Here is a 26769-nt window from a genome sequence, read left to right as displayed (position 1 = left end):
CGTTAAATGTCTAGAAAGTGGCAAAACAATGTCAGTAAGTGGAACCACAAATGTAAAATGATATGAATTTAACCAGATTTTAAATGAGAAGTATTTTGACCTGCGGCTCCAAAAAATTTGCATTCCTTAATTTCCTTATTACTTCTTCCAAAGAGTTTGTTTTCTTCAGAATCTGTTTGTTTTTTTAGCTGGCAGCATTACATAAACAACTACTGGCAGATTATCACTTGGTAGAAGGAGGCTGTTTGGGTCAGGGAAAAACCCACAACATGTTGCTATGGATCGAGATCAGGCTGCAGATCCAAGAAATTCCTTTAACATTTAGCAATAGGGCATTTTTCAACATTTTCATTGATTTCTTAGAGAATAATTCATGATCTTGTTAAAAATGTATGTTAAGATGACCGACGTCTATAAAAGTGTAACAATTTGACTGAATTTAAAGTAACCGTTGAGCCTTACCAGAGGAAAGTGCTCTTCTGAATGCAATTCTAGTATAAATTCACGTCGTGAAATCTTGGCAGTTAAGATAATCAACTTAATAAAATACACCTCATGCCAAAACAGTTTCCTAAAGAGAAACACATTTTTGGTGAAGGGCACTTTTTCTATCACTGGAAGTGAATCCAAAACTACAGCAAGTGAGTAAAAAAAAGTGCTTGTCTTATCCCACTGTTTGTACAAGCTGGAGCACTCGCTCATCAACAAGAGAGACTTTGTGAACTGATAGCACAGAGCATGGGAACCTACGACAGGCTGCCATCGATCGCTTTAGCAAGCTGGAAAAACTCCGAGAAACTAACACGTTATAATTTAATTTTCAAACCCGGGGGATAGTCGAAACAAGTCCGAAATACTCTTTGCATCTGCTATAATCTTCCAGTTAAACATTCATTCATCCAATAGATTAAGACAATCATTGTAATAGTTTGGGGAAATTACCCCTTGTACTTGGCAGTATTCAGATGTATCAAAGTACATTTACCCACTTACTCTACGTACATTTTGTAATTAATTTATTTTCAAATACTTTTCACTCTTACCCCACTACATTTACAATAATACATATTTACTTTCTACTCTAGAATGAGGAGATAACATTAGACCCCGCCTAGTTTAAATTTTACTTCAGTACATTTCATTAAATTATTTATATTGCCCCTCCACCACTGGTGTATGGGATACAGGCTGGAAGAAATGGCCAGAAATTATATAATTATATATGATATCAGTGATTATCATTACGATATTATACATTGGGAAAAATAAATCCAATACATGATGTCATCAACATTTCATATCTCCTGCTAATTTTCCCGATTGAGTATATGTGGACACATTAAGGGATTAATGTACTGAAAAACTGGATTGAGATTTGATGAACCTGTTTAAACCTCAGCCATGCTGGAGACCTCGACAACATGTGGAAGCACTGGGTAGTCAGCATGAGCAGCTCCGTAACCGCAGCGGAACAGGAAGCCAAACATCGTCAAGTTTGGAGCTGTCACCATCAAACACAAACTGTGACGGATCTCTGCAAGCTGCAGCTCAAACCCCCAATAACTGAATATACAAATACAATTACACCAGATTGTTGCTCTCAATCAGGGGCAGACGCTATGAAGTTGAAAGTCGGAAACTTGCTACTTACCTTGCAACCCCCTAAAATGTGTTTATCAGTTTCCTCCACTCATACTGTTAATCATCATGGCAGCCCTGTTGTGTATCTGACGCCCTCGCCTCCACAGAAGTCACCTAAATAAAACTTAAGTGCAAGGCCGCCTGCATTCATTCAAACCTGCTGTCGGGCAAGCACCAGTGGAAATACAAAACCACCTATTGTAAGAAATAAATAAAATAGTATGACTCTGGCACCCTGCGACCAATAACGTGCTGTGCTGTGATTACAGGCCAAGGGTACTCAACTGGTTTGTGTGTGTGTGTGTAGTGTGGGTGAGTTTTCTTATCAGGTGCGAGCAGAAAGCAGGTTGTGTTTCTTTTCTGTCCAGCAGGAAAGCAGAACATTTGAATAACATGAAGAACGTACCGTAGGACATAGGGATGTCCAGATCGCCCTGCCAGGACATCTGCGATTCGTCTATGGAGTGCTGGGCTGTAAAAAAACAACAACAACAAGCCTCTTGTTTACAGCTCATTCTCACTCCAGGACCGCTTCTGATTTATTAAATCCCCAAAGGAAGGCAATAGAATGGAAATCAACGGCTGTGCCCGGCTGTATTCACACTGGCTGCTTATCAAGTGCAGAAGTGTGATTTGTCATTGGAAGTGTGGATTTAACCATAGATAATAAGTGTGTGCGTGGACATTGCAAGATGTCACTTCCAGCCATGATGTGTCACAATGTCCAACTTGCACTGAGCCGAAACAAAAGTCACATTCTTCGATTATTAGACCGCACACTCATTTGGCAGAAAGAGGATGACAGCATGACACAGTCGCTTTGACAGTAAACATGTTATCGTTCTTAAGTTGGTTTTCATGGCACTGTGAAGAACAGATAGTGAAGATGGGCATTTACCTTTTAAGTGGCCACGTCCAAGCGTCACAAACCCAGAGGAGATGAAGTTGTGCATGTCCTGGCCTCCGCTGCGAAGGTTCTCTTTCCCATAGTGGCCTGGTAAGACAAAAACAAAATGGCGGAGAATTTCAGCAAATATATTCAAAAGCTACAATTTCACGAGTCAAACATTCGTTATGCATTTGCAGATGACAAGACGGGCACAGCCATTACAATGGGTAACATCCAAACGTATCAGTGCGTATGTTGCAGCACAAAGTTGTTTTTGTTTCAAATGTTTTGATTCAGCTGCCTCTCTATTTCACATCACTAACATGCCACAGACCATAGACGCTAAGGGTAAACTTAGCATAAACTTATAGGGTTGCTACATTATCTGGGAGAGTCGATTATGGTTTTTCTGTGAAGTGTGAATGAGGATAATTTTTAAAAGAATTTTGACGTGGTAAAACAGAACGAGTATAAACTCTTCCGAAGTCAGTGGCCATTCTCACTTTTCCACTCAACCATAGCATCTTACATCTGCGAATCTAAATTTGCCCTGTGATCCATAAAAGATCTTCAATCTCAGGTGGGATCATCACCTCATCAATATATTGCTAAAGGACGCCAGAGACGCAATCCGCAGGCTTCAGCCCCTGTTTATCAAACATTCCTCTTTCTTCGCAGTAAAGGAAAAGTTTAAATTAATTAGATACTGAAATTGCGGTGCTCTAAGCCCACCAAGGGGAAAGATAATTGGCTTTGTTACACTTGATTTCAGAATCGATTTAACCACCTTTTAAGTCTTTGGGGAGGTACGTGTAAGAATGCAATGCAGTTCACCGCAGGTATACACACTTTTGGATTTCCTCTGCGTTAGAGGATCACGGTGTAATGCAATTTGTACCACATCACTGCTAACGCTTCTCCGAACCACTGCTATAATTGAGAGTACAGCGTGAACACGAGGAGCAAGACAAGGTCCCTGACAACGGTCCATTGTCCTGCCAATCACAGACCATTCTTCAAAGAAATTAAAGAACACAGTGTTGATGAACTGAGGGGAAAAAAAGATCCTGAAACTGTAGAGCTGCTTCATCAGATCACATCTCCTCCTTTCACCAGACATTAACCGGCAAACAGTTAAATGCCTCTGTCTCCAAGGAGCCACTTCAAAGTCAATAACATCACTCAGACCTTTGGGCCTCGAGAAGCGGCGATCGAAGAGCATTTCAAATCATCATAATGAGAAGAAACACGTGGGACCACTGGGCCTGGTCTGCATCACAACAAGGTTTGGCACTAAAGCCTCAGCCCCTTGGCTTCTTTCAAATGATCAAACCCTGAGGAGGACTATGACCCGATTACTGATGCACCCTGACCACTGTAGATCATTTGGGACCATCGAAGAAATAGAGAAATACCCTAAAGACAAGATGTGATTGTTTTAACATTACAGTGTTGTATCCATGTGGATGATGCAGTATAGCATCAGTGTAAATGAAATGCTGATGATTCATAACCTCTGCACTGCTCCAAGGAAGACGCTTTGGAGCTGAAATCAGAAGATGCTGACTGTGATATAAATTGCTCCCATGGGCCAGTGCAGACCTCAAGCCCCTTAACTAGAGAAACGTTCATCAAAATTGCCTTATCTACACTTTCAAAGAAAAAGAATCGAACCCTCCTTTAAACGAATAACCACTTTTCATCTAACGTTCAGGAAGGAAGGGGAAACGGTTGTGTTTCAGAGATAGACACTCAAACCTCCTGATTGAGAGTGAAATAGTTTACAGTCATCACATTAGTGACTCAATCCACTACTCAAGTCAGGTAGGGAAGGAGTTAATATCATCCTTCAGGAAAACTTTACCTCAACCGCATCACATGGCTTTAGTACTGCCATACCAACCTGTAGCCAATCAGGTTACAGCCTCAGCGTACCCTCAGGCTCGGCTTTCAACGCTATATTGATCAAAAGGACAAAACACCTTAATGACGCTATACTACTGAATATTATCATTTTCATTACAACCAGTCTGAAGGAGCTTAAATATGATGGTCACGGAACTGTTCCTGCCCCCCCTTCTTTTCCATTTTCTCTCTGCTGACCACAACCAGTCGAAAGAGATGGCCGCCCATACTGAGTCTGGTTCTGCTAAAGGTTTCGTGCTATATATATGTTAAGATTTGGCACTTAAAATGGAATTTAATTGAATGTGTCCCTTACCTCTTGATTTTTTCCTTTTTATTTTTATTGCACTTCGTAACATTATTTAGAGAAGTGCTATAAAAGTTGTCATTTAATCTCCAGAGAGGATATTTGTTTAAAACTGTAAAAAAAACTCTATTCATTTATGTATATGTACATTTGATCTGATGCCGTTTTCTATTTAAGATGCTTATTAATTCCAATGAATGGAAGTCCTATATAAATAGTTAAACAGTACGGTGTCACTCTCTGTACCATAAATATGAACAAAAAGAGATTCGGGGGGGGGGGGGGGGGAAGCTGGCTTGGTCCAACAGAACACAAAATTGACCTGCCAGCTCCTCTAAGGGTTTGTTTATTGTTTCCCAGAACTAGTTCTGAAGTGCTGTCATATATGGTGGGAAATCAAAAGTGTTTATAGTTGTACTGAACGTGCCAGTGGAAGGTGGAGTAAAAACCTGGTTGGGACAGACAAGGGGTGGGGAGGTGGGCCGGTCGCAGGGAGAGCATTTATAATGTTGCACTTGTGTGTTCGCATTGAGAGTGTCACAAAGCTTAATTTGTTGAGAGCTGGGGAGAGAGGAAAAATACCTGTCGCCTGTCTCACTTTCACAGTGTGGAGTAATCATGGCATGAAGTGCTGGAAAATGACACAAATGGTCGAGTCCAGACATCCACTGTTCGGCGTCAGAAAGGTCATCCATCCATCATGTTGTTTAGAAGTACACAGGGGTCATTTACCACTACATGATTTGGCTTGATTTGCCTTGTCTTTGAGGGTAAATGAATCAGACCAACAGAGCCCAGAATATTGGACAAATATTACTTTTTCTATAGCTGAACTGTTTAATGCATGAAACCCATATGTACAGATGGAAACTTGTGGTTTTTCAGGGGTTATGTGTGGGATTATTTCTTGGACGGGAGCAGCAATTTTCTCATCTGGTTGTCTGGCAACTACACATGATTGGCAAGGAGCCGCAAGGTGACTGGTGCAAACATCCAGGAAACAATCCCACACATCTGCGCAGAGAAAACACATGAGATGTAACACATTGTTAACATTGGACAGAGCCACGCTTGTTGTTTCCTCTTGTTTCTAGTCTTTATGTTCCAATAAGCTAACAGGCTACTTGGCTGTAGCACCATATCTACAATAGAGATATAAAAAGGGTCTTAACTCTGGCAAAGGAAGGAAATAAGGATCTAACCATCCATCACCTGAGGAATGATCTGGTACATCCATGATCTGCCATTTGAAAACCCAAAACCATAAGCTTGGTGGCTGTGATGGCAGCAGATATATGGTTTCTCAAATATATACACGTCTATCTGTTCAAAATGTCTCTAATTGCTGCTTTTCAGATAGACCGAAATATCCAAACTCATATCCATGACATGACGTCATCCTCTAAAAACATCATCCCAGAGTCGATCTCATATCCAGTTGCTGTCAGTGTCCTGAAGAGATAATTGCTCTCTCTGTCTGCAAAGTGTGGAGGACATTAGTCACCTACTTCCACAGCAGCAGAGAAACTTTAGAGCACAAAATGCGAGAACAGAACAGAACAGATCAGAGCTCTGGGATATTGAAGAGATAATGCTCACTCTATAGGACAGCTCTGGAGGAGACATCCATATTTTTTTCCATCTTTGCATTTTTTATATAGAGAAATGATCAACAGGTGAGACAAAGAATTGTTCATATTCTGTGATGTTCAGTGTCCAATACATCTATCCAAATCTATCTTTCTCCAATTCATCCATTAACCTTATATATTGCTGTGTGCTGGTTACAGACCAGAAAAGTGCTGTAGCTGTCAGATGAAGTCTTAAGGTCCTTTTCATTATGCTGAAGTGGATCTGTATCCTTGACGTCAATGGTGAATGTACAGAGATCAAGGGAAGGGGGCGGCGGGAGGAGAATTTGCAGGGAAAATGACAATGACTGTTGTTATAGGGGAACTGCATTACGGATGTAAACATGCAGTGTCAAGAAATTCTTCTTTTCAATAAAACATCTTTATTTATTGAAGATCACAAAGACATGGTGATTACTGAAAGACTGAAACCTTCAATCTCTAAAGTTTTATTTTAGGTAATTATTATTCATTTTCAAGCTTTGATAAAATTCTATTTTATTTCAGTTAAAGTGTAATTTGTACTGTAGTATAGTAAAAGAGTATTTTTAAATAGTTTTTAATCATTTAGCATTCAGTAAACTTTTTCCTTTGTTTCAACCTCAAACTAACTTTAACCTGAACTGTATAATTATTTTAACCTTAGAAACAAAGTTTGAAGAAGCAAAGACGTTACAAAATGTTCAAGCTCACAACTAATGAATAAAAAACTTACAGATGAATACTACACAGATAATACTGAAAATAACACTCAAATCGTTATTAATAGAAGCTCAACAACAGCTTAAGACATGTTGTTCAACTTTATCCATTCTACAAATTTTTGGAAATCTTCATACGTTTTAATTTGAGTCTAATATGGCTTATATGACACACGCTGGACAATTACGACATATTTTCATCGGGTGTTTCACATTACGAGCAAAATGCTGCTGCGTGGATTTGAGATTCACACACAAGGATTAAAACCTATACCACCTTGAGTCTCACAAAAATGTACCGTGGCGTACAAGAAGCACCACATCGACTCGAAAAAGTTGAGCGCACAGCAATTCACAGCAATTCATCAAAACTGTTCTAAATCATTTGTCAGGAGAAAATCTTCGTCTATGCATTAAACCATTTTTATGCGCTAAGTGAACTGAGCTTCATAAAAGGTTTTTATCTGAGTGGTTTTGAGAGACGGATTTTAAAACATGAGGCACTTTATTTGGTTTTGGTTTTTGGTTTTGTCTTTTTGTCTTCGTGATCCTGCAGCTTCTTCACGAGATAAGATGTTGGACCATTGGGCCATTAAGGTGCCATTTTCTTTCTTGTGTTTTCTGTGGATGAAGTGCAAGTCCCTTCAGGTTTCGGGCCAGATTAATACACCAGTGAAAATCAGGTTGGGCTAGTACGTCAAGCTCATATTTCTGCAGCGAGTAATTACAATTTTTTCAGTAAACTGTTCACATTCCATAGACGCAAAATAAAGTAATCGTATTCTAGGCCCGTCTTTAATAACACGTAATAATGCAAGTGCTGCGGATCATAAACTGAGTTCAAGGTTTTTATGGTGCATGCAGAATCATCAAACAAATTTGAGGGAAATTTAATTACAGCAGGCTTATAGCTCCAGGGGGCCTGGAACAACAAGTTGGGTAGTTGATAATTCAGTCTTAGTGGCACTAATGTCTCACACAGTTCGTGCAGCCATTTTTTTTTTTTTTTTCATCTTCTCTGAATTCTGCCTCGGCTTATTGAAAACCAACCTTTGATTATCATATATTATCTGCGTTCCTGTATTTGTTTTGAAACATCTTGAACCCTATAAATACTGCATATGTCTGTATGTATGTAAAAGCTGTTCAACTTTACAGCTTTAAACTTGGGCTGTGTATTCTTAGTGTTCCTGGGACGTACGTTGTCAAATTTTGTGCAATTCGAACACACGGTATGTTTAACATTTACAAAAAGGTTTCATGAAAAAGAGTGATTATCAAATTTTGATTGCAGATAAACCAGGTGTCTGGACACAGTAGCCAGCGTACAAACAATACAAACTGACAGCGTATATAAGAACTGTTTGAGGAGGACTCACTAATGCAAGGAATAGTTCTGAAGAAGCACGGGAGTATTATCTCTGATCTAAACCACCACAAAGGTTTAGAGCACTGCACTAGTTGTATTAAAAAGAAAGGAAAAGGACAGTTGTTACCTTCAAGATACATTTGGTGATTCGGTTATATCATCTAACTGCGTCCTCAAGTATTACAGCAAACGTGAGGCGACCAGAACATAATCGAAGACCATCTGGATTAGTGACCATGTAGTAATGGACTTTTCTCAGGCTTTCAGAACACAGGCAAAAGTAGTTTGTCCTAAACCAACACCGGTTAATTCAAATCATTCTGCTGTAGAGACGTGAGAAAAACAGCTCACATCCTGCCGTTGGGTCTATATCAGCTGTCCTCTGACACTTTCCCAACATGATGGGTGCTGGTGCTTCTGAAGAGGAGGGTGGAGGCAGGGTAACCCTGTTGAATCTGGGACACCATACTAGGGCACTTAGCAAACGAGCTGATCTCTGGAGCAGGAATCTGGAGGCCGACGGGATAAAAGTAGGAGGAACAGCGTTTGCACGACAAAATTATCTCCGGACAAAAAAGCTTGCGTCTCTCGCAGAACATGATCATTTGAATCTCAATGTTGAGCCAGTGCTGAGCAGGCTTGTGATAAAACAGCGTCTGGAAGAGCATAACTTTTGTATTTAATTTGCTTTATATATTCTCACACGTATCTTCCTTGGTAGGCTTAGGACTCACCGCCCATCTATCTACTTCCGGGGATGTCAATCACAGGATGATGACGAGAGAGCAGAGACAGTCTCTCCTTACGAGACACTGAAAGCTTTACACCCCAGTTTAGTTAGATTTTTATAAATGGTCACAGAGTGAATTCTACACACAGGGTGAATCATATGGCCTTCAAACATACAGAGTCTGAGCTATTGATCTATAAAAAAAACAATGTCACTAACCGTGGTTGGATGGCTTGGCGTGAACAGGTGTGTAATGATTCTTCAAGGTTCTGACCGGTGTTTCATCTTTAGGTGACCCGTCAAAAGCTGCAATGTTCTCCTCTTCATACTGAGATATTGGCACTGGTCCTTGTTGCCTCAGAATGTCGGCCAGGGCTCTAAAAAACGTAAAGAAATACACAAATGAAAAGATCTACAGATGTATTTCCCTTTTTCAATTACCAACATTTTCATTTATTCTATTCAACAAGTCAGACACTTTCAATAGCACGGTAGAGACCCGTTCTGTTATTTTTGCCAGAGCAGAGCTCAAGGGCCATTTGCAAAAAGTTAAAGTTGCGTCTCTTCTTTGAAGCCACAACAAAAGAGTGATATTTCATCAACACCATTCCAAAATGTCTGGAGCCACAGGATCAGTCTGTGAGGTGGAGTGCTGGATGGCTTTGCATTTTCTTAAAGGACACGAAAAGCCAATTTAACGATGTCAATGTCAACCCAAAGCCTCCGCATAGTCTACTTTTCTATAACTCAGTGACTTTGGGAGATTTATTGCATATTAATAGCATTTCCCTTCCAGGAGGAGCACACTTTAGCCGCCTCTTTTTCACAGACAGAGGCGACCTGATTTTGAATTGTCCTAGTTGGCTGCTATGTCGTGAGCAGCAGGGGGTAAAGTTTGCAAGAACAGGCCCAGCATTTGTAAGCTGTTTTAGTACAAAAGGAAAAAACAAGCAACATATTATTAACTGCTTCAAAAAGCTCTGCATATAAATCAATAAAACATACAGCTACTAAACAATGTTAAATGGAGCTATGGAATAAAAAAAGCCCAAACCTAACCTAGTCTGTAAAGCCTGATTGAGAAGATGCATGTCAATTGAAAGCAACATTTGGCCATTAATCAATCCTTGGGGAACGCCATCATCGATAACAAGCTTCTGTTCTGTTAATACAAGATAAATAAACATTAATGGTTTAAAGCAGCATCTTAAGAAGATAAAATAAACTATAAACAAGTCCCATACAACAATTAATCCAAATATAAATTTAGTTAGTGTATAAAGTCAAGCCCAGTAGATGTTATTCAGCTTTGCCAAAGAGCTTTATGTTGTCCAAAAACTATTTTCACATCATTGAGCAACACTTATGCAAAAGGGGATATTTTAATGTATTACACAGAATAAAGAACAAAGTCTACTTTAATTTAATACAATGTTCTCTGCCCTGCTCATGAGAATGTTTTATTTACAAATGTGTCTGAATATCAAGTTAAGCATGATTTGCTAAAAACCACAGTGTCAGTGTATTTTCATGTATCCATTGGTATTACCGAATTTAGAATGTAACCAGCATTATCCTTTAAAAGGTGTAAATCTTTCCAGACTGTGCAATAAAAAGTTGTGATGAACTGTAAACAAGCAGAGCAAAACTATGACTACGAGCTCGTTAGCGCCCACTAGTGTGGGAGCTACGATGACCTTGAACATATCTTTGGTATTTCCAGTGAGCTGTTATTTTATATTGCACAGCAGATTTAGACACACCAGTATATTATTGCAAAGTTTAAATTACTAAACCTTATCAACTTACTATTGAATATTTCTGCATCTTTGACTTTTAACTTTCAGTAATACTGCTGCTTTTTCTTTTACCCATTCTCAGTCCACCTAGCTTTTACCTCAATTTCTATGTCTCACAGTCAGAGACCAAAACATCCTTCTCACCTAGCTGGCATAAATTGCACCTCAGTTTGCTCTGCAGAAGGTGATCAATACGGCCTGTTCAAATCATTGGCTTTAGCACTCACTCGGCATTACTTGTGTTTCGGTGAAGGTCACAGACCAACAGCAAAGGTCTGCCAACAGCTCAGTAGTCTGCTCGTAGTGCTCCATCAGTCTAAATCACTTTGGAGAAGCACAGGAAATTAACAAAGGAGCCTCCCACTTATAAGGAGCACACCCTTGCCAAATATAAAGCTAATCCTATGTTCCACTACTTCTCTTTGGTCACAGCTGTCAGCGTGGAGGTCCGCTGCCAGCCTCTGAGGTCTATTCCAGCAGACCTCATTATGACTGCTCAATGCGCCAAAAGGGGGTGAGAATAAACAAATCATAAAAAGAAGAAATGACACCATTGAGCACCCAGGAAGCCATGCCTCCTCATTTAATGCTCCTCTCTCCAAACTCACATGGCCACAGCTCACACTGAAGTAAACGGCATTAAGCAGATCCACTTGAAAGTGCGCCCCTTGGCTAGGATAGAGGACCCAGTAAGAAGACATAAACTTCCTCATCTCTTCATTTTTCAGAGAATAGATGGAAAATAAAAATGCACCATGAGGAGATTTTGTGTTAGTTTCAAATAAAAAAATACTGTATTATGGAGACTCTTAAGTCCACGTGGATTTAAAAGCAGAGTATGTCAACTTTTGAGAGTGATAAGCGGAGTTTGACTTTAATATATAGCTGATCTGAGAGATCCTGTTTGTCACAGTCAGGGCCTAAAATTGGAATTTACGTTCATCCATCATGAACTTGCTCCTGTGTTCCTCTGTGCAAGAAAGATGAGTAATCTCCCTTCACATTTTCAAAGCAGCAGAAACTGACATTTCCGGCGCAAAACAATGCTCAATTGTTTTCATTGAATCAACCATCAGGGCTCTGGCTGAGGAACAAGACGTCCTCCTCTGCGCTGTCCAAAATGAACTTTGGATAATAGCAGGTGACTCAAGTGACGCTGGGATAAGAGCAATGACTAAGTGTCTATGATTTTTTTCTTTATCAGTGGGTGGAAAAAATAGAATTTCATTCCGACCCAACACCGAACTCAACACCCGTTCACCCCTTTCTACAATTTCCATCTACACTGAAGCATGTATTGTGAATATCCCAGCATGCATTGCACAAAATGCAGCTAGGACATGCGCATGTATTTCTCAATTTAATCTTAATTGTGCAAGTTGGTAGACAAACACATTCGTAGTTTTTCTTGTGGAAGGACATTTATGATAAGATAAGATTGAAACCAATGCATGGATTCTCACTTGTTCTGTTTGAGACTGTGACTGTCTGCTGGCTTGTGTTGGAACTGGTTTTCTTTATTAGTGTACAATCTTCTTCACTAAAACAAGCTGACTGTAGCTGTGTCAGGAACCACAGAGTTAGATGATATTCTCCTGGCTCAGCCTAGAATTCAATTCCTTTCACTTAATTTGTCGCGTACCTTTTTAACAGCAAAGATCATTGCTGCTTTCACTTCGTAGCTGACCGGTTCCATATATGCAGTTTTTATGATTAATTAACAAGTTGATAATTTTGTTAATTAAGATGTAAAATATTCAAGACACTTGTATATTCCTGAAGCCTAAACTGAAAGACAAGTAAACGCACGAAATTTGAATATGGAAAGAGGAATCAAGTGGAAGTTTAGATCCATTTCAAGGAGAGGTAGAGGATTCATCCACCTTTAAAGACCCTGATAATGTTTTTTCTCAAACAGCCTCTTTCTCTGGGTAAAGGATTAGGAAAAGGACACCAAATAGTTTTGCAAACAGTTCAGAATTAATCCACATGAGAGACGTATTCATCCATCCAGCAAATTTGTGTTTTTCTTTGTGCTTATCTAACAGTTTTGAAATGGAAGAAGCTCACTTGAACAAAGACGGATCACACCAATCACAAGTAAGCAACCTTCTTACTAAAATCTTGTTACAGTTGTCGTTCATCACTGAAGAACTCATAACCTTTGAATTGGGATTATTGGTTTATTGGATTAAAGCTGCTTGTTTCTGGACGCAGGAACAGGAAACAGAAGTTCCTTGTATGAAATAGTATAAAACTAGAAAATCATGTGGTGTCCTGATGACAGTGGGATATATAATATCCCCTCTAGCAGTTTGCAGCTGGTGACTGAATCAGCCACAGGATGTTTTTTTTATGCGGCTTTAATGCTCATTGAACAATTCAGCGCCTCAAGGTAAAAAGAAATATGGTCATTGAAGAGGAGACGGCTCCCTTCAGGATGAAGATGATTATGGTTTTCAGTGGCATTTGTTCCATCCCACCCGAGGTTGAACGTATATAATAAAATACCACCCCTCCCCATCCAAGCATCTACACTGAATGGGACATGTACCATGAAAATGTATACAAGCTTGACATTTTTGACAGCGAAGCTCTGGGGAGGCGTGTGTTGAAGGTCACGAGCCGAAGGGAACATGGGATATTGAAGCTGTAAGTCTTGTAGGCTTCTGTAAATCAGATGAGTTGCCAGGAACGTAGCTAAAAGTACACACCCTTAGATTTTCACTTTAACGCTACTGGAAGGGCAAAAAAAAATAATATTATAGTGAGTCCTTTCCCTCCATTTCAATGCAGTGTCACTACAGGCTAAGACTATATACAGTTTGTTATACTATGGTAATGACGCACTGGAATGAACACACTTGAAACTGAATCAGGGGCATACGTGTGGATCCTGCCTTCAACTAAAAACCCTTGGGTAAAGCTTTACAGTGTAAATTCATACAAATGGGATTGCATCACTTCTAATATCTTCAGAGGTGTGAAATACCAGTAAAGTTTACAGTTTACACACAGCTGGACAGGCAAACATCTGCCTAAGTGCTCAAACCTACTGGTTCCCACTAGGACCTCACACAAGATGAAATAAACATGTTTTTTCTACTTTTTTCATTCATCATCCCACAGCATTAAAAAATCTTACCTGTGCACATTCATTTCCTGAGGCGGCTTGGTGGCTTTATCGTAGGCAACTTTTGCAGAAATCCCAATGGCAATGATGAGCGCTATGACCCCGCAGGTGATGTACATCGTGGCGTTGGTCTGGTCCAGCTCCGGGTCGTACGTGTCACCTGTGGGCGCCGGAGACGGGGGCTGGGTTTTGATCCAGTCCGGGGTGTTGTAGTTGGTGCAGCTCCTCTGCTCCAGCCGCTTCCCCCGGTCCGCGCAGCAGAAGCGCAGGAAGCAGCTGCCGCAGCAGAAGCGGTGGTCGGTGTTGTTGCAGGCGAACTCTTTGTCGTACTGCCCGCTCACGTCGTAGTAGCCCAGGCAGGTGTCGTGCTGGACGACCGAGGGAGCCTGGAGCTGCGTGATCTTCCCCGGGACGGCCGCGGCCGCCGGGACCGCTGTGGAGCTGCCGTTGACCTCCTTCACCTTTGGGGGCCTCCTCGGCGGGGTTCTGGTCTTCTTGTTGGCGGTGGCGGAGCACAGGACATTCAGTGGGTCTAAGTAAATCAAAAGAAGCAGAAGGTGCTTTATCCCCATCATTTGAGGACGCTCTGGTGTTGTTCTTTTGCCTCCACTCTTCTGTCTTTTCTCTCTTAGCGTCACTCTTCCACCTCTTACCGAGTGGAGCTTCTTGCAGGTTTCTTCATCGCAGGGGCTCCTTTACGCGTCGCGCTCTCACTGACGAACTTTGACTGGCAGCTTTCTCGCATCTTGTGTATCTTCAGACTTTGTCGTCATCCACCGCTGAGCTCGTTTTCTTACAGAAATTGGCTTTGAAAAGGTGTCTTCTTTGCTTTTGGGCTGCAGAGACGTGGCAACGACCCGATGTCCTCCAGGGAAATTGGTCTTTTCTTTACCATGAGCGGTTGTTCGTGTGTATGACCGAGTCTCTTAGTTACGCTGCGTAGAAGAGAGGTGTGAATACACGGTGCATTAGTCGGCAAACTGAACTTAAGGGTAGGTCATCTATCAAGGACAAACTTTATAAATTAGCAGACGTAACGGAAAGAATCTGGATCGATTATTGGCGATAGTTGGACCGGAGAACACTTTCAGCACCAAGGACAGCGCCCAAGTTTCCATTTGGTTTGAGCTCCTCGGCTACAAAACTACACAAGTTCGATCTCACTCTGTGATATTTCAACTTAAAAATAACACATATTAAACATTTAAGTAAAAAACAAACACAATCAGCTTACATGAATTGCACATCGGTGATGAAAATACGCATATGTGGAGCATAAACTTTACGCTTAGAAACGGAGCCTTAACTTCTGTTGTTTTTTCAAACGACAGATTGAAAAAAACAAAGTGTTAGGTGGAAAAAAAAAAGTGGATGACGATGACGACTTACCGGGTTAGTGGTGGCCGGTAAAACAGGGATGTCTCAGCCACTGCCACTGAATCAAAGAGCCTCAGCAACACAGAAGCCAAGACCTCCCTCTCCCTCTCCTCCTTTCCTCCCTCGCTCGCTCTCTCCTCTCCGGCCCGCCTCTCTCTCTCTCTCTCTCTCTCTCTCTCTCTCTCTCTCTCTCTTTCTCTCTTTCTCTCTCTCTCACTCTCTCTCTCTCTCGTCACCGATTCAGGCAACTCAGTTAATTATCAATCCCGATCTCCCCCATCCTCCTTCTCCCTCTTCGGTCATATGCCTCCGGGCTCCACTCGATAACTGGCGGAGGTGGAAAAGCACAGGAAGACAACAGTGTATTATGGAAGTTGTCTGTGCGAGAGGCGATGAGGCGCTGCCGCCGGTGTCCATTCACGCTCCAGCGCGCACTCAAGCTGCATCCACTCACAAGTAACCAATCACGCCCCGCGATGCGCGCCTTGTGTATTCGCCTGGTTTACCTTGGAATTACAAATCAAACGCTGTCCCGGTGCGCAGGGAGGAGAGGAAAGGATTTGGTTGTTTATAAATGTCTGGCATGCAAAAGGGGAAATGTTAATCTGTCTTTCAAAGTATGAACATGCTGGATGCATGGAAACTGTTTAATTCTACACTCTAACCTTTGAAAGATTTTTAAAGTTAAATTCTACTTCTGATTTCTGAACCTGATATTTGCGTTAATTCAGATGTCCCCAATTTATGTTAAGAATCCACGTTACTGTCTTATTTTGTCTACTTTATTTTTAACTGCTATTTGTACAAGACAAGGACAGGATTTAAATGCTGTTTCTCTCTGATCCCCGATGGAAAAATATGAGTAGACAGAACATATAAGTACACAAAGTAAAACGTACAGCAGTCATAAGGCACATGCTGGATGAGAGCAGTGCAAACAAGAATAGTGCAAAAATACTTCACGGGGAGTAATGTATATCCACAGGATGTAGTAAATAACAGGTAAAGTTCGCAGCAGATGTAGTACGATAGAAGCATTTACAGCAACAAAAAAAAGTGAAAGGGCGTTCAGATCAAAGTCAGGCTCTTTACAATACCTTTTACATTCAAATTATTCAGAAAAAGTATAATTTATTTACAAAACCATATTCAACTTCCAAAGTGGAGTTACCCACATGTCAACTGTGTTTCAAACATGGTACAGTGACGCACGTGTAAAGCAGCTGCTCAAAGACACTGGGAGAGGAACAGTTAACTGACGGAGGCAGGACCAGATTCTAGAGGCTGAAGTCGACAGCGCAGGAGTCCATCGGACCAAGCAATACTGCCTCACCAAGCAAGAATTTTTCTGAAAAACAATCTCAGTGTGATGATATTCTCCAAATCCTGAGTCTGAAGGATTCTAACTATTTATATTTTATTTACACTTATACAGGACGTTTTAACACGTTCTAAATCAAAATGCCACTTTTCGAGCCTGCATGTTGTTATTATAGATCATTAACTTTAGTCAAGCACTGCTCCATCTCTGCAAAGGCATCACAAGGACAAATATCTTGAGTGTCAAGTATTAATGACAAATAATGTATTCCTCACTTCAATGGTGGCTTAATCGTATTCATAACTGTGTTTTAATTTGGTCAAATCTGGCTGCACCAGATGGTGGAAATCACAACGTTGAAACACCCAGGTAACTTAACAGTGAGAGGAAGTTGTGTCAAATTGACTTTCAAATACTTTGTTGTCCTCATTCACTCAGTCATCATCCGGTGTGTCAAAGCTCATCCATCTGGTGCACTGACGGAACCTTCTGCCAAGATGTGGCTGTTTCAGGCAGCTTGAGAGCGATTTGATCAAGGTGAGCACTGTTCAAGAGATATGTGTCGTTATCGTAGAGATGTTTGACGCAGCCTCTAATAAGTCAGTGTTATCAAACTTATTGGGATCTTCTGCAACATTTAACCCATAGTTATTACAATCAAGAGAGAAAGACGAATCAACAGAGGAATAAACTTTGGTGCCCAGACCCTGACAGAAAATAGATGTAAAAAAAAGTTGTCCTATGAATCTGATATTTTGGATTTGAAGGCGACGTCCCGCCAGAACAGAGACGCTGGTGGTGATGATGAGGAATGAAGTACGAAGAAGGGTTGCTCATGGAGGCTTCTGATTGGAGGGTTAAGGGGAGATGATGATGAGTTGAGGTGGTGCAGGGGCGAAGGGTTGTCCCTCAACGATCTAAAACAGACCTGACAGGAGGGAGAGAGAGGACATTTAAAATGTTGACAGCCTACGGGAGATTGGCTCAAGGCGAGTGTATCAGGTTGTGATTGTGAATAAAGAGAGAATGAGCTGGTGGAGCTTATAAGAGATTGTGGAAACTGTGAATGTGACTTAAGAGGCTAGAGAATAGTGTTCCCTAACTTCTAACTATCTTCTCTGATTCATGAGTGTGTGTCTCCATCTCTCCTCTTCCTCTGTGGCGAAGGCCACTGACAGAGCAATACTTCTTTATGACTGTAGTTATTGCTGACTATTGGAATGCGAAGAGAATTTCAAGAAAGAGCTTCAGGAACATCTTACCAACCATGTACCTTTAACAGCTATAAACTCACCAATCTTTATAAAAGTAGCCTTGATTACAAATCCTGACTTGCTTGTCACAAAACACTCTTGTTTTATGACTCACTAAACTTCTGTCTACTGGTCAGTTTGGAAATTTAATGAAATATACATGCTGTATATAACATTAAGTTTCCCCTTGAGTCATTTTACAGCCAACTCTTACCATCTTATCCCAGTTCTTCATCAAACGACAACAAGTTTATATAAATTCAGACACATTCGAACCCCAGACTGAATGTGTCCATGGCTGCAGTATATATAGTCTTTTTGGAAACATTTCCCTTAAGAACTCTCCCCGACAGTTTCCAGATGGCTGGACACCCTGGAACTTCAAATAAAGTTGTCCTGTACAGTGTGAGCTCTTACTGGCTTGTCCACAAACAGGTTGCCTGTCAGGGGCTTTCCTGTTGCTGTAACAAACAAGATAGACATAGATACTATGACAGCCTCGGACTCACTCACTGCTCCCTCTGCTGTCTTTTGCTTTCTTCCTTTCAGCAGGTGGAGACACCTGGACAGTTTGAATATTTATTATTTTCGTCAGCTCCTCAATCTCTTTCTTTCTTTCACCATCACCTGGACACAGTATTGCAGTTAATTATCAATACTGTTATTAACAGGCATTGCTATTGGATATTGATGCGAGTGATGCAACTTCTCATCGAATTTTAAAAAGTTTCCTGCAATACTAGCACAACCTGGTTTTGCCCGGCACCCGGGGCTCAGTGCCCAATCAAAGATTCATAAAATACTCTCCCAGCAAACTTTGGTATCCATTAAGTAGCTTACATCTACATGAGGCATTGGTCAAATTGCTATTCTTTTTTACTCTTAGTTATAGAAAACTAATTTTAATCAAATGGAAACAGGCTACACCACCCTCCTTTCTTATATACTTTATTTGTTTATCTGTTTTATGAATCTGAGCAGATGCTTGATGAAGAGTTTTGTTTGTGTTTGTTTAGCTTCGTGCTTGGAACTTACTGAGTAGCTTCAGCTCGAAAATTATGTTTAATTTTAGGCTTATGATGTATTTGCTTCCTTGAAAATTTGATAAGAGGTTGTTGTGGAGTTTGCATTATTTTAAATGGTCAAGTTAAAAATGATGGAAACCAGCAGCTGTGGCTCAGGGGTTAGAGCGGTCGTCCTCTAACCATATTGTCAGTAGTTTGATCCGAGTCTTCCCTAGTCTGCATGCTAAAGTGTCCTGGGGCAAAATACTGAGCCACACATTGCCCCTTCTCATAGATGTTTTTAACATAACCATCATCCTACAGTTTCTACCCATTGTAAACCTGAGACAGGCTCTAGCATCTTCAGGTGGAATTCTGGTTGAATTCATGTAATCAGAACTTAGTTGTTCAAAGAACCTTATTTCACACTGCTCATCTGAGACAGAAGAGGGGGAAGAAGAAGTGGACTTTAATTGTTCACCCACACTTTAAACCAGTCATGTGATCTACCCCTGCAGGCCTTTTAAAAGAATTTAAAAAAACTCGACAGCACCCCTGACAGGGCTGTACAGTTAATATGACAAGGAGACAAGAAAAAATGCACCGAGCTTTGATGAATGTCTCTGCACACTGGATGCTCTGGAAGACAGCATTTGCAGATTGGCCCTCCGTTCTTCTGTCAGTCAGAATGCCACATCAGATGGCATGTTGCGCACAAAGGGAAGAGGGATTGTCCATTAGTGTTAAACAGCTCGAAGTTCGCAAGCCTCAGCAAAAAGCGCTGACAGGTAACGGCAGGGTCGACACTGGCTGAAGAATAATGACACCATAATTCCACAGAAGAAAGAAATAGTGGATGACACCGAAGAGATCTGGAGCTCGGAGTTTGCTTACCACAGCAGCAGCACAAAACAGTCTCACTGGGAAAGGGATCCAGCCCCTCACGCCGAAGGGGGACGGCTGTTGAAAGCAGTCACCATGTATCTGTCACGTTGATCAGTATCACAGATATTTGTCCCACTTTCGGGGCGAGGATTGTGATCACGTGACATGTTGAGTGGGAGTTGAGTCATACATTTGACTTCACACTCAAGACCAGACTCCTGACTTGAAAATAATTGATAGCTTAAACTCAACCCCTAGATTAAAAAGTATGTTATTCAGTCCCATCAAACGACACACAATCCTCAGATCAAGAGTGTTTCAGGGACTTCAGGGGCAACAGGTGAGAAGGAACCTGTGTGGCATTACATCGAACCAAACACACACACCCCAGACCACATTATTTTACTCTTAAAAATTGTAAATATACAATCAAAACTATAAACAACTTTCATACTGTGCAGACACATACATAAAAGTTAAGAAGTAAAGTTTAAGTTAAAACCTTCACTTCCATCCCAGACACATTTTACAGACACATTTAGACATTCTTATCTTTTGGCAGAAAGTTAGTTGCATGGGGCCAAAGTGGTAGGGCTAATGGGTGTATTGGGAAAGGGGCTAAATTATCATTGCTGTGGACTAGCGTAATTGGTAGCTCTTGGCGGCTGCTCTCTGCTACGGGCCCCAGGCGATTGCTTGCTATGCCTCTTCTATAGCAACTCACGTATCCCTGATCAACAATGGTTTCTGAGTTTCAGTAGAAAATCATGAAGTTAATGAGTCACAAATGGACAAAAAACATATCAATGATTATTCATTTACATCCAAGAGTGACAAGGTTGTCAACACAAAACACACTGCAGTCTGCAAACTGTGTGGTTCCAAAATTACAGATGGAGAAAATGCAGCATCCAACCTCGTTGAATATTCAAAGCTGTGGAAAGAGCAAGAAGTCAACGCTATGTAAACAGTTTGCGAGCTAATACTCAGCTAACATTAGCTTAGCATCTAAATTACCTAGTTAGATAGCTTTCTTAAATCAATAAAGCTTAGACCTCCTGCAACACAATGACTTGGTCCCATCTCTTCTCTGCAGGATCTAGCTGGTCTATATTTTGTGTTTCAATCAGGGATTTTACTTGGGTAATGATTTGGCTTAGCTCAGTGCACCAGACCAAAATGTCTGCCCCAGTTCTGCTGCAGAGGGGAATTTGCTCTCCTCTGACAGCGGCCCTGTTCAAGGGTCCGTTCTGTCGCCTTTGTTAATGAGCCAGGAGGCTTCAATGTTTCAAGAGCTCAAAACTCGATGCAAGAGCATCTTATCACCATTTTGGTGCGACTGCATGTGCATCATTAAAGAGGCTGTGCAGCACATATCCCAATGACCTTGAAGGTGTCTGATCCTCCATACTGTGCCTCTTAACTTAAAGCAGCAACAATATGGATAAAAGGTTTCAGGTTGCCTGGGATCATTGAGATGTTTCCAACCTTGAAAACTTAAAACTTAAAACTCAGAATCAAGCTTCATGTCTTTGTCACATTGTTCACATTTGATCAGGTTAGTTTTGGTTTCACATTTTAATTTAGGGCACAAACTAAAGAATGTTGTATGATGTGCATTCGTCCTGTCGGGCTGCGTCTACCTATACTTGACATTGATTCGTTTGTGGGAGGACTGTGTGTCTGATGTCGGCGTGTGTAGTGAGTTGGGTGGGTAGTCGTCTTTTTGTATGAATGATAGATTGAATGAACTGGTTCACTTTGTTAGTTCCGGTGCCAGTGTTGTATTGTGGTCTAACTACCAAAAGGAAGGTCCTCGTCATTCAAACTTGATATCGTCGGAGGTGAAGATTAAAAGCAATCCTGCGAGCTGCAGAAAGTCTCAATTGTTCATTAAAGTGTGTTCACACTGCAAACCAATCTAACCACGGCTCTGTTTGAGTCAGACAATGACCACATCTTTTGGTCAGAATGAATTTTGGTTAGTTCATTTGGACCGTAAAATGAAGAAAGTCTGAGGGTCCTTATAAAACGAGTGTGGTGTTGAATCTCACTTTATTACACTAAATTGCCTCTTCCTCTCCCGTCAGTTTAATATTACAACTGCACTCAAATTATTATAGACAGGGGATCTGCAGGAGTCTTCCAAGTTTCAGACGCCCAACTCTGTCTTTGCAACAAACTTACTAAAGCTGGGCATCCAGTGAGACTGAGTTGATTCCTGTAATTTTTTTCGGTTCGACACACCTCACTGCTCTGCGATGCATGCTAGTGGATTATAAACTACACTGAACCGTGTGTGAGGGGATGAGTCGTACCTCAAAGAATACGTAATGAATACCTAAAGAATGCAAAGTAGGGTCAAGGGAAATAAGACTTTTCGCATAGTTGTTTGATTGTTTGCTTTTTTGTGTGTTTTTAAGATGCTGCGTAAAAGCACGGTATGAACTCAAGGTGCAGAATCAGTGTGTAAAGGGAGGGAGAGGAAATTACTGAGATTTTCTCAGTGGAGATTGTTGATTGCAAAGACTAGAACAAAAAGAGCAGACTCTGTGTGTGTGTGTACGTGTGTGTGTGTGTGTGTGTGTGTGTGACGACATTTGGCCGTCAGAAGGAAGGCAAATAAAGTGAAGTTTTAAGAGAGAACACTGGTCTTTAGAGGGACACTGTGCCACTGATATATGTCTGGCTCACACATAAAACCAAATAATAATAATTTTTGTTTAAGGTTGTTGTTCTAATGGAAAGAGGAGTCGTGCATCCTCATCGTGCTGGTTCAAGTGATTCCAATATAAAATTGAGTGTAATGAAAGAAGGACGCCTGAGGAAACTGAGGCCTTACAGCTGAGGGAGCTGATTATTCCCTCCTTATCATCACTTTTGCAACACTAATGATCCAGAGGGAGGCTAGATTAGAAGGTGTAAACCGTAGATCACAGTGCATTTGTCTTGTTTAGCTGAGATTGTGGCGCTAAACTCATTTCACCTCTGCTCTATAGCCCAACTTCAAATCGAGTGCCGGAGCGACTGTTTTCCAGGAGGAGCTCCGGAATGCTGTAATGAACGGAGACAAAAGCAATCGCTCCTTTTTAAACTCCAGAATTTGTTTTTGTTTTGTTGAACGCGTCTTTCGTAATAAGCGATTACCTTCACCCGTGTTAGCAGATGTTACACGGAAAACGCACACTCAGGCCCGACAATGAACCCGGCTGCCAGTTGCTAGAGGTCGCAATTTATGGCCAATCATTCCTTCATTTGTTCTTGTTAAGTGTGTCATAATTGTAACGGTCCATGGCTGCAGAACTCACGAGCGCTAATCATGAATGACAACTCTCTGCGATTTTGCAGAGGCTTGCATGCAGTCAGAGAGTGCGTCGGATGTGATTTCATTATTTTTGCTCAGCAGGCCAGACACTATCTGGGGTGGATTACTGCTGCTCACAGTCCCTCGTCTTGTTGTTGTTGTCGTCGTCGTCTTTGTTGTCCGCTGGTGTCGGTGCCTCCACGTCGCAGGTGGGACGCACCAGTAAACACAGCCTGCAGCCCGAGCAGAGAGTGCAGACTGTGACAAAGTCCATTCTGTCAGTGGCATCCAATCAATAACAGCCTCAGAGGCGTCCCACAGCATGAGCTGCAGTTGTGTCGAGTCGGGAAGCAAAATGTGCGAAAAACAAAGCCGCCTCTCTTTTTCAAATCTGATCTCACATCTCGAGGGGGGGTGGAGGAGGAAGAGGAAGAGAGGGGAGCTGCATACAAAAAAAAAAAGCCCAAACTAAATCTTGTCTCCCCTTTCCAGGGCTTGATCCCTCCTCCCAAGAGAAGAGTTGTTAAATTGTTGCTGCATACTAACAGGCTCCTCTGAATCAATTACCATTTGGATATAAATGTCAGAGCTTTGGAAACTGTCACCGGGCAGAGACTGAGAGGAAGCAGAGGTTTATTAAGGATGGCATAGATGCTGAGGGTTTCATAAACACACATTCGCGTTGAAAAGGAGACCAAATGACATTTTTCCAATTAAACCACACTTACACTTGGATATGCAGCACAGAGGCAGAACACAGGAAATGAAAAAATCCACATTTGCATTGAATTTATCCACGCAGTGTGTGTTTGTCTGCTCAGCAAAACCTCCAGCTGCATTTTTACAGCAGGTTGCTCTAACCTCTCCGGAGACTCCAGAGAAGTGTGAGTTGTCGTGGAAAGCTAATTACGCAGGGTTAAGGCGGGCTACAAAAACATTCACAGACTCTCAGCGTGACCTTTGCTCTCGCAGTGTAAGCTTTGCATGTAACTGAAACCAGGGGTCTGAGGATCGCTTCCTCAGATGCAAGCGCTGTTTGTTAGTGTCTTGGAGAAAGCAATAAGGCTGAGTGATTGAAATGTCAATACAACATTTACTTTTAATAACCTGGAGGCAATAAGGACTTGACACGTATTATGAAAAGAGGAACCTCTTGAGCCTCCCTCTTCCTCCCATGGTGAGTGGACAGTGTTTGTTAGAATGAGCAACAATAGTGCACAATTGTGTCCAGGCTCTGGCTGCAGGACAGTGGAGCTGTGTCACTTGGTTGTGATATTGTCTCATAAACGTGTCTAGATACAGGCGTGTATGGAATTAAATTCACGTTCTCATATCCTGTACACTACACGATCAAATGGTGCCATCTGACTTTAGTCTTTAAAGATTTAATCTCTAACAATTACTGATTCAAAATTTTCAAAACGCAAGGTATGTGGTCTACAAGTGTCTGTACATTATCCAACAATACTCAAACCCAGAGAAAACTCAAATTTTATCCAAGGTAACATTTCACTTTGATCACTTTTGAATTTAGCCATAGCCACTTCAAATCACAAATGATGAAGGAAAAACTCAATGCTAGCAGTTTTTTTTTTTTTATTGGTCTCTCATAATGGGTCAACAATATTTATTGCCTTGCTGCGATGAATGAAAACCCTTAATACTCTGATTTGTGCCTGAGTCACGTCAGATGCATTTTCATTGGCGTTGGTGGTGAAAACAACTTCCTTGACGCAATGCTGCTTCACGACATCATCAAACTAGGTCTTCTGTTGATTGAGAATCCCCTCCTGGCACACATATTGTTTGTTAAATACAGAATGTTTAAAGAGGAGCTGTGGAGGCAATGACTTTTTTAGTCGTCAGTTTATTTACCAGAGAGAGAAATGTCATTAAGACTCTTTCCCTTAACTCTAATTCAAATGTTTCACTGTATATGACCAGTATATGTATCCTACAAAAAGTAGAAAGGTGACTTCCATCAATTTCCTAAGTATTTATTGAACTGTGTCACTCTTAAATGAATCAATCACACTTATTTGGCTGGTTTATGCGGCAGCCACAAAATCAGAAATATAAACATTTATTAGCAGTTTCAGCCCATTGAAATTAACCATCTTGTTTTTAAGGGCATACTTAACACAAACATACTAAATACTAGAATTACTGCACAGTGGTTGTGTGCCTCTGCCAACCTGAGTTGTTACCATCTACATATTTTTTGCCAGGTTCGTATAAGGTCACTGTGATGAATTGCATTCTAAACAACAAAATAAAAAATATTATATTAAGGGAATAATATCTATTGGTGTGTACAATTTGGTGCAGCAAGCAAGGGGACTGTTGGACCTTGGCAAAGGTATGAACTCTACTGAGTGGCTTGTTCTCAATAAGTTTACTAGTTTGAATATTTGCTGTTTATGTAAATGTAATCAGTGATTCCTTATCAATACTCCTGAGACTGATGACAGCAGCATCTGCATGAGAGTGCATTTGTGCATGAATAAATTCTCCATTGTCCCATTATGTGTGATGTTTGTATATGTTTGTGTGTTTAATCTGCAGTGATGAGACTACCGAAGTGTTTCCTTTCAAAAAACATCAAAACACCTGCAGAGCCTCACTGGTCCTTCTCCTTTCCCCACTTCATGTTTTTAAACAAAAATTTTACTTGTTGGTGTGTCTCATAGGGAAAATTAAATCTAATCTACTTATTATATGCACACACAGACACACACAATGGAAATGTTGAACTGTGCATATTGCAGAGGGCGCAGAGACAAAGCTCGGGTCCAGCAGCATGAACAGAAAACAATAACACAAATAAAGATTAGTAAATGTCGACTGAAGAGGAAAATGTGAAACTCTTGAGGCAGAAATCTCCCTGAGTTCGCCCTCGCTTATGTGTCAGTCGGTGACCGGCTGCAGCAGGAGGACGCACGGAGCCAAAGCTGGTGTGAGATGATGACAGATATGGTCACATATCACTGTGCACAGCAACTAAAACACAAGACAGGATCCCACTCATTCCAGCCAAGAGTGAAGTTCGCTTAATTTTGCCCACTTAACGCACCAGCACCACCTGCCAGTCGGCCTTTATCGCCTCCATCACTCCACTTAATCAAAAGTGCTGGCTTAAGACTCCCTCTAATCAGACCAATTAGACTTATAGGCCTCTTCTCTCTGGCGGATGTCCTCTCACTTCAGGAAACGCTGGCTTCCTCCTGCCTGGTTGGCTGGCGGGGGCCCAGCTCAGCTTTCAGAGAACAACCTTGAGATTTTTGTTTTTTATGCTTCACATAACCTTTACCTAACAATGGAGGTCAATTAAGAAGAAATTGTTTCTCCTGATGACAGTTGAGATAAATGCCTCTCCGAGATCTAAAAGGAACCGCATGTTCATTAGGACGTTCATGCCAGGAAGACAAATCACCAACAGAAAAGGGCACTGGGTATTGCTTCCTCCATTTCCTGGGTTGTTGTCCTTACCGACACTGACAAAAGACGCCACGTCACTGCC

At 41.3% G+C, this 26769-nt stretch overlaps 1 protein-coding gene across 1 annotated transcript; it reads right to left on the bottom strand.

Moving 5' to 3' along the window:
• Positions 1-1388: 1388 nt before the first annotated feature.
• On the bottom strand, positions 1389-14987 carry LOC133970986 (protein shisa-6). The gene is made up of 5 exons (XM_062408152.1): positions 14118-14987; positions 9393-9550; positions 2540-2635; positions 2048-2113; positions 1389-1501 (listed from the first exon to the last, which is right to left on the bottom strand). Exons 1-5 carry the CDS (start codon positions 14678-14680, stop codon positions 1389-1391), a joined length of 996 nt encoding a protein of 331 aa, XP_062264136.1. The 5' UTR covers positions 14681-14987.
• Positions 14988-26769: the final 11782 nt, after the last annotated feature.

This window comes from Platichthys flesus, chromosome 16, assembly GCF_949316205.1.
Source record: "Platichthys flesus chromosome 16, fPlaFle2.1, whole genome shotgun sequence".
In the NCBI taxonomy this organism is placed as follows: domain Eukaryota; kingdom Metazoa; phylum Chordata; class Actinopteri; order Pleuronectiformes; family Pleuronectidae; genus Platichthys; species Platichthys flesus.
This window is presented reverse-complemented; position numbering and strand designations above follow the sequence as displayed.

Excerpts from the sequence above, each read along its gene's own strand:
- LOC133970986 (XM_062408152.1), bottom strand. The coding sequence starts at position 14,680 with ATGATGGGGATAAAGCACCTTCTGCTTCTTTTGATTTACTTAGACCCA. Across the intron at positions 9,551-14,117 it reads CAGGAAATGAATGTGCACAG|AGCCCTGGCCGACATTCTGA; the intron begins GTAAGATTTTTT and ends TACGTTTTTTAG. Across the intron at positions 1,502-2,047 it reads GGACATCCCTATGTCCTACG|CTCCAAACTTGACGATGTTT; the intron begins GTACGTTCTTCA and ends TGATGGTGACAG.